Genomic DNA, 11,279 nt, shown 5'->3' on the forward strand with positions numbered 1-11,279 from the left:
TTCCTCTTAATATTATTGTACTGGTTTCATATGATATTGAGTGTCTTTGGATGGTGTTGAATCCAACTGAGCAGTTTAGGTAAATCACAGCTCAATATTGGTGGGATAAAAGAGAAAATACTTAAAAAGAAAACTGCCAATTTCTAGAGAAAATCATAATATTTGTACTCGACATGCAGTACTTCTCAAACTTTAGAAGCCAAAGAAAGCTCACACTCCACAATCATTAACAATAAAAAAAGATCCCATCTTAATTTCAGATGAACTAAAAAGTTAAGAATCGCAGCATCAGCTCTTCCTTTTGTTTATTCCCCCTTTAAGTCATATAATTCACTCCACGTTTTCCCCCAGGTGTGCCACCCCCACCACCCACATGCCCACCAATGAAGCCTGTGCAGAACCACTGTCCTAATGTCTTGCGTCTACAATAACAGATATAACTGTACAGATATCATAATCACTCAATTCTGAATTTGATGCATGCAAAGACACCAAAGAAAACAAGCACCTTCTGAGCATTTTAGAATAGCTTGATCACTTTTTAAAGAACCAGCGCTTCTGTCTCATTCCAGATGTTTGTATTTCTCCACTGAGGTTTCGGTATTTGTCAGCATGCTGTTTAACACAGCGGGACTGTACTGTACAAACACCCCGGAGCTGTAATTAACGGGACTTAACGGGTAACAATAGAAAAGTATACATCCGTCACATCCAGCTATGGCTGGCATCCCATCCCAAGCTCTCCAAATTTCTCTTGCAACGCCAATTTGCAGCACAGGAAAAAAAAAAATCCCATTCGTTGTTGATTCTGCTGTAAGCTCTTAAAAGTGCGCACCAGAAGAACTAATGAGTTTGTGATGGGTTGGAAAGATTTTCTTTTTCTTTTTTTTTCTTTTTTTGCGTAAAAAAAAGAAGTGCTGCATTTAAGCTAAGCCTCGAGACGTGCATAACATGCTTAAAATGTGGAGCTTTATGGGCACAAACAACGCATTTCACTCTTTAAAAACATAAACTAACTTACTTCATCCGAAGCGTGGAGCTGAAAACTGCAAGCACGGCGCAGATTTACTTTTCAGAAGTTGCTCATCTGATGGCCAGCGCAAGCACTAACGGGTTACAAGTCCTGCTTCTTCTTCGCTGCAGACTGCTCGGCCCGACTCAGTCCTCACCGGGACGACTTTTACATATCACTCAATCTCAGGATCGGACGCGTGCTTTCCTGGTGCGGTTTTTGCCTTATTTGCTGCTCATCGTCTAGACCACTTGGAGGGGTAGAGACACGCTACGTCGCTTAAACAGAGAAAGTGGGCAGTGTGTCTCGCGTAGCGATCAAGCGCCCTCATCCGCCAGCAATCCACTCTGCTCTGTTGACCACCACCACAGAGGGGGCAGCTAGGGAGAATGACTGCCGGGCCAAACTTCCAAAATAAAACCCCTTTAATACGCTGCCATGCTTTCTGGTGAGAGCAAAAGTGAAGAGAAAGTAGCGACCTGCACGAACAGCTTATTAGAGCAGACGAACTGTACTGTAGTTGAATGGGTGTGTTTAGAATAGTTGTTTATGTTAATTGTTAATGTTTTAGATATTTAGGAATGCGGTGAAATGTAGTTTTCTTTATTATTTAGATGATAAAGTCTTAGAAGAAAAAACGTTTTGCTTTTCTTTTTCACGTGAAATGTATATTCTCCCCCCAAAGGTTATATAACCATCAGAATAAGCCACAATGTATCCTGTCCTTGTGTGCGAAAGAGACATCGTTTAACTACAGGACACTTCCATGGTGGGGGGACTCTGTCCTAAACTGTAGCCTGTGGAGTGTCCACCAGAGACGTCACGCCAAGAGAGGCTCGGCCAGGATTTCAGCTGTCAATGGGCCTAAACCCCCACACCCATAAGCAACCAGTTAGTAAGGACGACCCGCCCCGACACGTGAATAACGTTTCATGCGCCAGCTGTTGCTGCTGGTTTGCTTTCCCCCCTGAGCACTGCATCCATATACGCTGTCTCATTATCGCCACAGAGCTTTTCATTTTTTCCAACGTGTTCATGATTTCACTTCCAATCGATGATTACTCAAATGCGATCAATGCAAAAAAAAGTTCAACTGTCTCATTAAAACTACCCAAGCCTAATTTTGGAGAGCTGCAGCCTGCAACACACGAGTGTCCACATACCCATTATGAAAGTACGGATCACAGGCTGTGTAATGTATAAAGCTGAGCTAACCCTTGCTCTCTAAAACGGCAAGGAGCTTCAAACTCCAATTACCAATATCATGATTGGAGTTTTATTAACAAAAACTGAATAACCTAGGCAAGAGGGGCATTGAGACAAAGAAAAAGACACGGAGGAGGGCACAGAGGAGAACGAGTGCTTGTATTTCCTTGGTCCCAGTGCTTTTTATCTTTCTGCCAATGCACTGATGCAGTGTTGACATAATTTGTGATGTGATGAGAAAGATATGGAATTGGCCTGTCTTTACAGAGCGGAGCTGGCCTTTTATTTTTATATCCTGTCCTCTTCTTGTTTATGAGGTCCACAACTTATAGCTATGGCTTTTCCATGTCGTTCAACTGCAGTGCGCATAAAAACACTCAGTGAGAGACCAGGGCTGCTCCCATGCAACATAAATACTGTGAATTATAAACTAGCAGAGGAAAAAAGCTCGAACTGAAATAACTTTAATGAGGTTTGCAAGTGTTGTGCGCCATTATTCACTGCTGATCTTTCACTCGACACGTTGTGACATTAATTAAAGAAACAGAAAGAAGAAGAAAAAAACTGGCACTGAGCATGTACTGTATTGGTGAGTTACAGTATATGACAAAGAGCTGTGATTGGAGGAGATCGGGGGTGTTCAGTGAATTACTTGCTTTGTTGCTGAATCATGTGGAGTTACGCTGTAGTGAATGTGACAGGATAACAATGCATCTGTCCCACAGACTGATGCCACTGCAAGGGCACCGGAGGGGGGTAACAGGGCTGGAATTAAGTTCCCACCATGCAACCACCTAAGCTCTGCAGGGTGTTTAGTGAGCAGTTTAGTTTTAGTCATTACAGCAGCAATCGAAGAGATGTTACTCTTTAACAATATATATCATTTGCCACTGGTTGTTAGAATAACACTGTTGAGTTTTGTTTTATTTTAGGTTTGTACTTTACACCCAAATTGCTTTAGCTTTCCTAAAACAGTTAGATACTGAGCTCTATACCAAATTGCATTCAAACTCTGATGAGTCTGTTTCCGTAGCGCACTAATGTCAGTGGCTGCTTTGACATGTCAATAATATTTATAGTAAAAAAAAAAGTAAACGTAAGAAAACAGTGTGCGTTGCAGAAATCCAATATGTCACTTAGTGGAATGACATGGTTCATTTAGTATGTGGAGATTAATACAGCTACAGTATGTTTTGCTTTCTTTTGGATCTCTTTGAATGCCTTTTCTGGCTGTTGCTTTAAAACTGTGTTCGATCTGCGCTGACTGCCTGAAACTACCTTTGTGCAGCATGTCACAGCTGTATTCCTGTGATCGTTTTTCTGCAGTATTGTCTTTCAATAGCCATGTAATGTATGTTTGGCTGTCTGTTTTTATTTTCCCAATAATGGAAGTGTGCCCTTTGTGTCATCCCCTTCAAGTCAACCGTAATGCATTTATAGTTTCACAGCCAACTGTGGCTATATACAACTATGCCAGCTCCTTGTCACCTATTGGATTAGGATAAAAGAGAGGAGATGGCTACAGGGGGAAAACACACACACACACACACACACACACACACACACGCACGCACGTACTAAAAACAACAGAAAATATACAGAAGGATCACACTGTTCCTGGTGCTTTATCTTCTTTAGTACAGAGTGAATGATGATTTGAACAAGCTCAAAATGATTCACAAATAATTCACTATTAATACTTCTACTAACCTGCCATGCATATGACAGCGGGAGGTAGGTGGGATGGACAGTGAAGTAGGAAGGAAATTGAAGTGAATTGGTGAGATTGCATGGGTTTAGTAAAACCCACAGAGTATCAGCATGAGAACCTCACCATGTGCAAAACAACACAATTAAGAGGGACGCTTAGCTTAATCAGTGAATGCATCATGCAAATGATGTTTTTTCTTTTTTCTAAACCTACTTTAATCTTGGCTGTTATCATAGAATACAAATCAGGGACTTAATTCTAATGAAAGGAGAAGAGAGTGAAGAAGAGGGATGATAGAACACAGAGTTGCTGCTATAAAAGAGAAGTTGGAAAAATACAGCGTGTTTAGCCCGGTGATTTGCAGTTTGAGTCAAATTAATAGTAATAATAGATACTTTGTACATTAGTCTGTATGTTTGCACTGGCATGTTTACTTATATTGTTACCTATTGTGCTTATATTAAAATGCATTATTGGTGCTTGTTTTTAAGTTTGATTAAGAAAATACGACAAAAAACCATCTAACATGCAATTCAATAATTACTTGTGCACCACTATATACAGACTGGAAAGTAAATATACAGAAAAGCAAAATATGCAACATTATGATTAATACAATATGTCAGATGTTTATTTTAAAGGTGTTGCTTTTTGTGGGTCCATAGAACCGGTTTATACAACAAATTTTTTCAATTCATAATGAACACCAAATTTTGAAATACTTATTAGCAATCTTGCAGCTCCACCATGTTCTAAACAGGTTTCTCAAACTTCAGTGATTGACTAATGTGTGTGCTATTTCTATCAAATTAAATAATGAAGTTTTCCCCTTTTCTGGTTTTGTTTTTATCTTTGTCAAATTTAGTTTCTGACCATCAAAGAACTTTAAAAATGGACAAAGATGACCCAGTTAAATACAAAATGCAAAATCCAAGCAAGTTTCGACAGTAGATCCAACACATCCTGGCAGCAAAAGCACACCAAACTAAAGTAATGGTTTACTTTCGCCTGCATTCACAGAAAAGTTGTTCATCACCAGAAAGAAGCTTCCCCCCCCACCCCCACCCCCCCTTTGTTCATTCAGATTGCAGTGGCAAACTGAGTTATGAACACTGATAGATCTCTCCATAAGGCAACAGCAGGATTACTAACAAAGGATTCTGGAAAGTTTTTTCCTGCATACCTGCCCTCAAAACAGATCCCCATGGTGTATGCACGATTTAGATTTAAATTGATGACTTCATTTATTAGAGAAAAAGTTATCGCCCCCTTGTTAAATTGCAAATTAATTGTGATTAACCGCATTTCTTGGAAAGATGAGTTCAATTTCATCAGCCACACCCAGGCTTGATTGCTGCCAGACCTGCTGAATCAAGAAATCACTAAAACAGAATTGTGAAAAAGCAACACATCATGCCATGATCTAAAGAAACACAAGATCAGATGAAAAACAAAGTCACTGACATATATCAATCTTGGAAGGGTTACAGAGTCATTTCTAAAGCTTTGGGAATCCAGCAAACCGCAGTGTTTTGGTGCTTCGGGACCTGGATGGCTTGCTGTAATTGATGGAACAGTGAATTCTGCACTCTACCAGAAAATCCTGAAGGAGAATATCCTGCCAGCATCTCATGTCCTAAAGCTCAACAACACTTGCAATATGCAGTAGCACAAAGATCTGAAACACACCAGCAAGTCCACTACTGAATAGCTTAAAAAATAAAAATAAAAAGGAAGGTTTTGGAGTGGTCTAGTCAAAGTCTGGACTTGAATCTGTTTGAGATGCTTTGGGCTGACATTAAACAGACTATACATGCTCAAAACCCTCAAATGTGGTTGAATGAAAACAATTCTGCAAAGAAAAGTGGTCCACAATTCTGCCACAGTTAACACAGAACACTAAATTGCACTAGGTTACATAAGCTAATTGTCAATTCATGAAATTAAATTACTTCCAACCATTTTTCCTTTTTAAGACTATGATATAATAAAACACTATAAAACTGACACACTTCTCTACTTGGCATTTGACCAAGCTTAAATCCCAACTGTGACTCCATTTCTACATGCATGACTTTTCCCCTTTCTCTGTGCACAGTATTTTCAAAACATTCAGCATCTATCTCTCTTCACATCTTACTCTTCACACGTGTAGTATGTCTCAACTGCCCTAGTAGTGTTGCAGAGTCTGTCTTGCATCTGTAAACTGTCTTGGGTCAGTCAATAGAGGCTTCTTCTTCATGACATGGAATCCCCGAGGCCACATGTGCTTGTAGAAGACAAGAGGCAGCTGGAGGTCTGGTACTCATTCACTCTTCCAAAACACTCCCCCACCAACCAACTATTATGCAGAGATGTGTACTAATGGTTCACAGTCTGCAGCTTGAGTAAACAAACCTTGAAAATATCCTTTCCAAGCAAGTTTCGACAGTAGATCCAACACATCTTGGCAGCAAAAGCACAGCAAACTAAAGCAATCGTTTACTTTCGCCTGCATTCACAGAAAAGTTGTTCATCACCAGAAAAAAGCTTCTTCGCCTCTTCGTTCATTCAGATTGCAACGGCAAACTGAGTCATGAACACTGATAGAGCCAGTCTGTGGTAGAGCTCTCCATAAGGCAACACAAGGATCACAGAGCAATAACAAAGGATTGTGGAAAGTTTTTCCCTGCATACCTGCCCTCAGAACAGATCCCCAGGGTTTATGCACCCAAATTGCACCAATCATAGCCTTATTCTAACACTGCAAGCCTATGAAAATGACTACTGAGACTTTTGACGGAAGGCCTGCAGAAAAGGGTAGGGGGGTGCACTTTTGTCCATGACTTAACTAGAACAAAAGAGCATCAGTGAAGCACATTATCTTGTCAGGCCTTACCTGACAGAAAAATGATCCTATTGTTGCCAGCAGAAGGTGTGAACGTCATCACCAGGTAGACGGAATATGACAGTAATGGTAATTTTCAGAGAAAATACACACACGCGCGCACAACTTAAGCACATTAATGGAGAGACGTGATGATTTAAGTGCTGCAATTCTAAAGGAATTCAGTTTTAGAAATTTCTGCTTAAACCTCAACGTTGTCAATGCAGATTCTATTATATATGCATTTCATGTGTACCAGACACAAAATAAGCAAAATAAGCAATATGTGTGCTGCCATCGACATTGTAGGAGATGCCCATCTAAACTATTTGTCTGTAATAATACAAACTATCTCTGGGATTGAAAACTTTATGGTAAGAGAAAAAATTTGTCTTGTGTTCTGTATGTCACTAAAAACTGGATCCATTATTAGTTTGTCAGAAATCTTAAAAGTGGCATGATAGCAGGTAAAAGTCAAGATATTTAAAATTCTAACAAAATGAAAATCAAAAGTAGTAAGAAATGCTACAGTAGCACCTCCTAGCTTCCAAAGGGTATTCTGTCATGATTCAATTCAAGAAAGAAATTCAATTTTGCCATCACTTACATAATATTTAAGGACAAAATGTGACCTAGAGATTAATAAGAATTGTCCCAAAAAAGTTTATTTATCATTTGAAAAAGAAGGATTTTCATCACAACACCGGCAATTCTTATATGTAAAAGAAAAGCAAAATGTGCAATAATAACAAAAAAAAGATGTAAACAATTAAAATAATAAATACAGCTTTTATGAAAAAAATATATTGCTGCATTGACAGAAATATTCTTATGAAGTAAGGCTATTGTTAGTGCTCCATTATTCACAAGGAGTCACTTCAAGTGATCTTTCACTAGTTAAGCGAATGTGTAAGCCATTACATTATGGAGAATTAACAAAATTTGAGTCTGAGTAGTAACAAAATAAATGGTATGCCAATATTTGCTGATGTAAATTGGGTGGCTAGAAACCTTTGATCAGTAGGCAAAATATTTTGTATGAAAGTTGCATAAGCAGATTTTCTATAGGACAATTCTATAGGAAGTTAACAGAAATTACCTTTACACCAAAGTCATTTTACTCCATTAAGATCACAAAAAAGCCTTAAAAATACCATTTATCAAATGTTAAAGCATTCAGCCACATGACTAAGTGGTAACTCACTATGCCACTCATGATATGCCTAAATTAAAGCAGCATTTATGGTTTTAAATGATTAAGTGGTAATTAATTTGATTTGAATGTTTTTCCCAATTTTGCAAATAAAGTCTGTCTGCCTGTACATTCCTGTTGCTTTGTTCCTTCATCCACCACAAAACCATTAATGCAACTTCATTTATGCATCGCTCTTAAAATAGTGTTAAATGAAAGTAGTTTGTCGAGTTAGTGCACAGCTCCTTCATATTGATCTTTCTGCAAATAATACCAAAGTGTCTTTTAGGTGTCCAAGATCACTATTTACCCAATATTTTCTTTTGCTTCTAGTCCATATAATTAAACTGCATTGGCAAACCTTCAGTCCTGAACCTGAAGGACTCAGGAAATGTCCTAGTGTGTATTGGTGTCAAAAAAAAGAAAAAAAGACCGATGTCTGCAGTTCTGATCCATCGTGCAACAGCAGGTGTTAGTAGAGTTTGACTCCAGAACATCTCAGCAGCCAGGAAATGCCATCCAAAAGCCCAGACAGGGATTCTGCCACTGTATCCTGTACCTGTTTATGAAAGAGAGAAACAGGCTGAAAAGCTCCACAAGCTGAACTCTGGATGGAAAAGCTTTCACCTGATCAAATATCAAGCAATTACCATCCAGGGGTTAGGCAGGTGGGGTAGGCCAAGTCTCTTTGCCATGTCAACACAGGGAGTTCGACACATGGATCTGGTGCTGGGAGTCCGAACTGTTTCTGGTTCCTCTCTTGAGATGCATGAGAGCACCAGCAGAGGTTTGGATGTGGAACCCCTACTGCAGTTTAGCACAGCTCGAATCTGGACTCCTTCAGACTTCTCACCACCTATTCACAACATGAACCATGAACCTACTGCAGATGTTCTGCATTGATCAGTCATTGAGTATGATGTGTCATTGTACTACACTACAAAAAAAGATGTGTTATTTTACCTCTCTCAAGCTCTGCATTGGCAACATAGATGAACCCATCCACCACTTGGCACACCTGCTGAACCTGAGGAGCAGGAACGCACACTGGGTCCCCTGAGTCGTCATTTCCTTCAAAGGTAAAGAGTTTATTGCTGATGCTCTCCTGTTGCACTCTGGCTCTTTCTCGCTCTGCCCTACAGACACAAAAACACAAAGATTAATAACTGCAAAAAGGATGAGAAACAACTGTGACTCATTCAGCAACAAACAAAGTGCTCACCTGTTGGTTGAATACAGAGTGAGGATGTTAAATTTGTGTTGGTTATTGAACATGTAACTTATCCCCGAGCCAATACCTGAAATAAACAAAGGTTTACGTATGTTTGTTTGTATTCTTTGGGTAGATAAGCTGTGTGTATGTAGTGATCTAGTGCCATCTAGTGGTAGACAATACACATAGCAAGTAAACTTATCTGTTGATTAATTCTGTGATTAAAATGCACTGATGTAATTTCTGTAACACATCATTATTACACGTTACCTTTAAAATAATCACATTTTATCTAATTTTATCTTTTATCTAAAGGACAAACTATGATTTACAATTGATTAAAAGGGAAAATCAGCCACTATATTATGCATTATGATGAGAAAAATACCATGAGAAGCTTATCCTTAGATCAGTGTTATCTTACCATTTATCTGTCTGTGCGGAGTGCCTGACACAGGAAGTATATCTGGAGCATGCATAAGCCTTGTGACTAAAGAGACATCCAGCTGCTCCATGCCAGGACCAAACATGGCGTAACGCGGTTCAGACGAGGGTACCAGGGACTGAAAAAATGAGGTCACCACCTCATATGCTGGTCGTGTAGGAATCCACTGCTGTCTGGAGGATGGGCAACCTTTCAGGTATCTGTTGATACACAAGGTTTGCTCAGAAATTTTTCCAGGAAACTGACGGTAATGCAGGATAACAGGGGGATACTCACTCTGACATGTAGTCAAATTTTAGTTTTATTCCTTCATTTCCCTCTTCTCTATCATCCAGGCTCTCGTCTTCACTTATTAGCGGTGCATCCAGCAAGTCTGGATGGGGTATGGTCACATGATCAATGGAGGGCCAGTATGGCATATCCCGCAATAGGAAGTATCTCCACAGTAATGGATCTCTAACCATGGCCCTCCAGTAACGACTTGTGGCTCCAAGGTGGCAGAGATCCGCAGGAGACAGAAAGGTCATGATCAGAAACTGTACATCCACCTTCGGGAGGAATGGCGGAGCACAATTATTTTGATTTTCCTAGATCAACAATAAATATTTCTAGATTAACCTCCTAGACCAAAATACTCAATTGTGCTCTACAAGGGCCTGATATCCACTTAGGAGGACATTATACTGCTACTGTTCTATCAAAATTTTAAACAAATATCCTCATGTGGCTCTTATTTTTCTTAAAAACAAAAATAAGGTAAAAAGAAAAAAAAATCTGGTAATTCTGTTTTTACATTCATCGGGCCCCAATATCTGCCCAATATATGTCCAAATATCAAAGTGAAATTGCAAATGCATGCCGTGGAAGAGTTCGGGTCTTAGGAGGTTAAAATTCCTAGTTAAACCAATTATGTGTATTTGGTTAAGAAGTAGGAAAAATACAGATTGGAAGGGGATAATGGACAATCACTAATACAAGCAATTCTATAATCAGCTGATATACTTCAAAGATAAGTCAAAGGAACTCAAAGTATGGCAGTGTTCCTGCTCAGAATAGTGCAGTCGAGGCATGCCAAATCGGGGACGGGAGGCAATTACGACTACTTTGGAAGCCTACAAGTTGAACGCGACACTTAGACTGAGCATCTATCATTTTTTCTATAAACAGCTTTCAGACTGTGTGTGTAGAACCTGAAGAGAGCAACACTATCCTTTTATGCTTGTCCTGTCTGAATGAGTGACATATAGGCTACATAGGTAGACGTACACAGAATTCTCCTATGAATGATTCGACTTACCGGTAAGGTATCCAAAGATCCATACTGTTGTTCTTCTTTTCCCGAGTCTCCAACTGTCAAATCGGCTTCAACAACTTTATCAGGGAAATAGCGGTCTCTAAACCGCCTGAGGCTGCGGATCACCAAAGACTCCAGCTGCTGGATCTTTTCAGCCATGTCTTAATTTGTGTCATATGCGAATATTTACTGTGTACAACTAAACACTATGAACCAAGGAAATGCCAACACCGATGTTTTCCTGTCACTTCCTCATAGCAGTGGAGCATTGTGGGTATTGTAGTGCAGTATCATCAAACAAAACAGGAATACGTAGTAAAAGAAAATCTGGAAGGCAAAC

At 39.5% G+C, this 11,279-nt stretch overlaps 2 protein-coding genes across 3 annotated transcripts in view; both read right to left on the bottom strand.

Moving 5' to 3' along the window:
• The window catches only part of ghra (growth hormone receptor a), a 31,529-nt gene extending 30,094 nt beyond the window's left edge, over window positions 1–1,435 (bottom strand). The window contains exon 1 of the mRNA XM_082553250.1: window positions 1,022–1,435. Within this exon, the coding sequence (XP_082409376.1) occupies window positions 1,022–1,026 (5 nt within the window). The 5' untranslated portion in view covers window positions 1,027–1,435. The remainder of the gene's footprint in view (window positions 1–1,021) is intronic.
• A 6,018-nt stretch (window positions 1,436–7,453) lies between these two features.
• fbxo4 (F-box protein 4) lies at window positions 7,454–11,206 on the bottom strand. Of its 2 annotated transcripts, none has more exons than XM_082554401.1 (7): window positions 10,943–11,206; window positions 9,922–10,232; window positions 9,625–9,845; window positions 9,210–9,285; window positions 8,951–9,123; window positions 8,638–8,843; window positions 7,454–8,546 (listed from the first exon to the last, which is right to left on the bottom strand). In XM_082554401.1, the coding sequence occupies exons 1-7, from the start codon at window positions 11,096–11,098 to the stop codon at window positions 8,460–8,462; spliced, it is 1,230 nt and encodes a 409-aa protein (XP_082410527.1). In that variant the 5' UTR covers window positions 11,099–11,206; the 3' UTR covers window positions 7,454–8,459. The 2 variants fall into 2 exon arrangements, with proteins under 2 accessions (XP_082410527.1, XP_082410528.1); XM_082554402.1 differs by having other exon boundaries at window positions 9,922–10,193; window positions 10,943–11,202.
• Window positions 11,207–11,279: the final 73 nt, after the last annotated feature.

The sequence above is a fragment of the Aulonocara stuartgranti genome, assembly GCF_965226115.1.
Source record: "Aulonocara stuartgranti genome assembly, chromosome: 12".
In the NCBI taxonomy this organism is placed as follows: Eukaryota; Metazoa; Chordata; class Actinopteri; order Cichliformes; family Cichlidae; genus Aulonocara; species Aulonocara stuartgranti.

What these genes read in the sequence shown, in the direction of transcription:
- fbxo4 (XM_082554401.1), bottom strand. Translation starts at nt 11,098, where the DNA reads ATGGCTGAAAAGATCCAGCAGCTGGAGTCTTTGGTGATCCGCAGCCTC. An exon ending in CAATGCAGAGCTTGAGAGAG is followed by an intron (nt 8,844 to 8,950) that starts GTAAAATAACAC and finishes TGTTGTGAATAG; the next exon opens with GTGGTGAGAAGTCTGAAGGA. An exon ending in ACCTGCCTAACCCCTGGATG is followed by an intron (nt 8,547 to 8,637) that starts GTAATTGCTTGA and finishes TTTCATAAACAG; the next exon opens with GTACAGGATACAGTGGCAGA.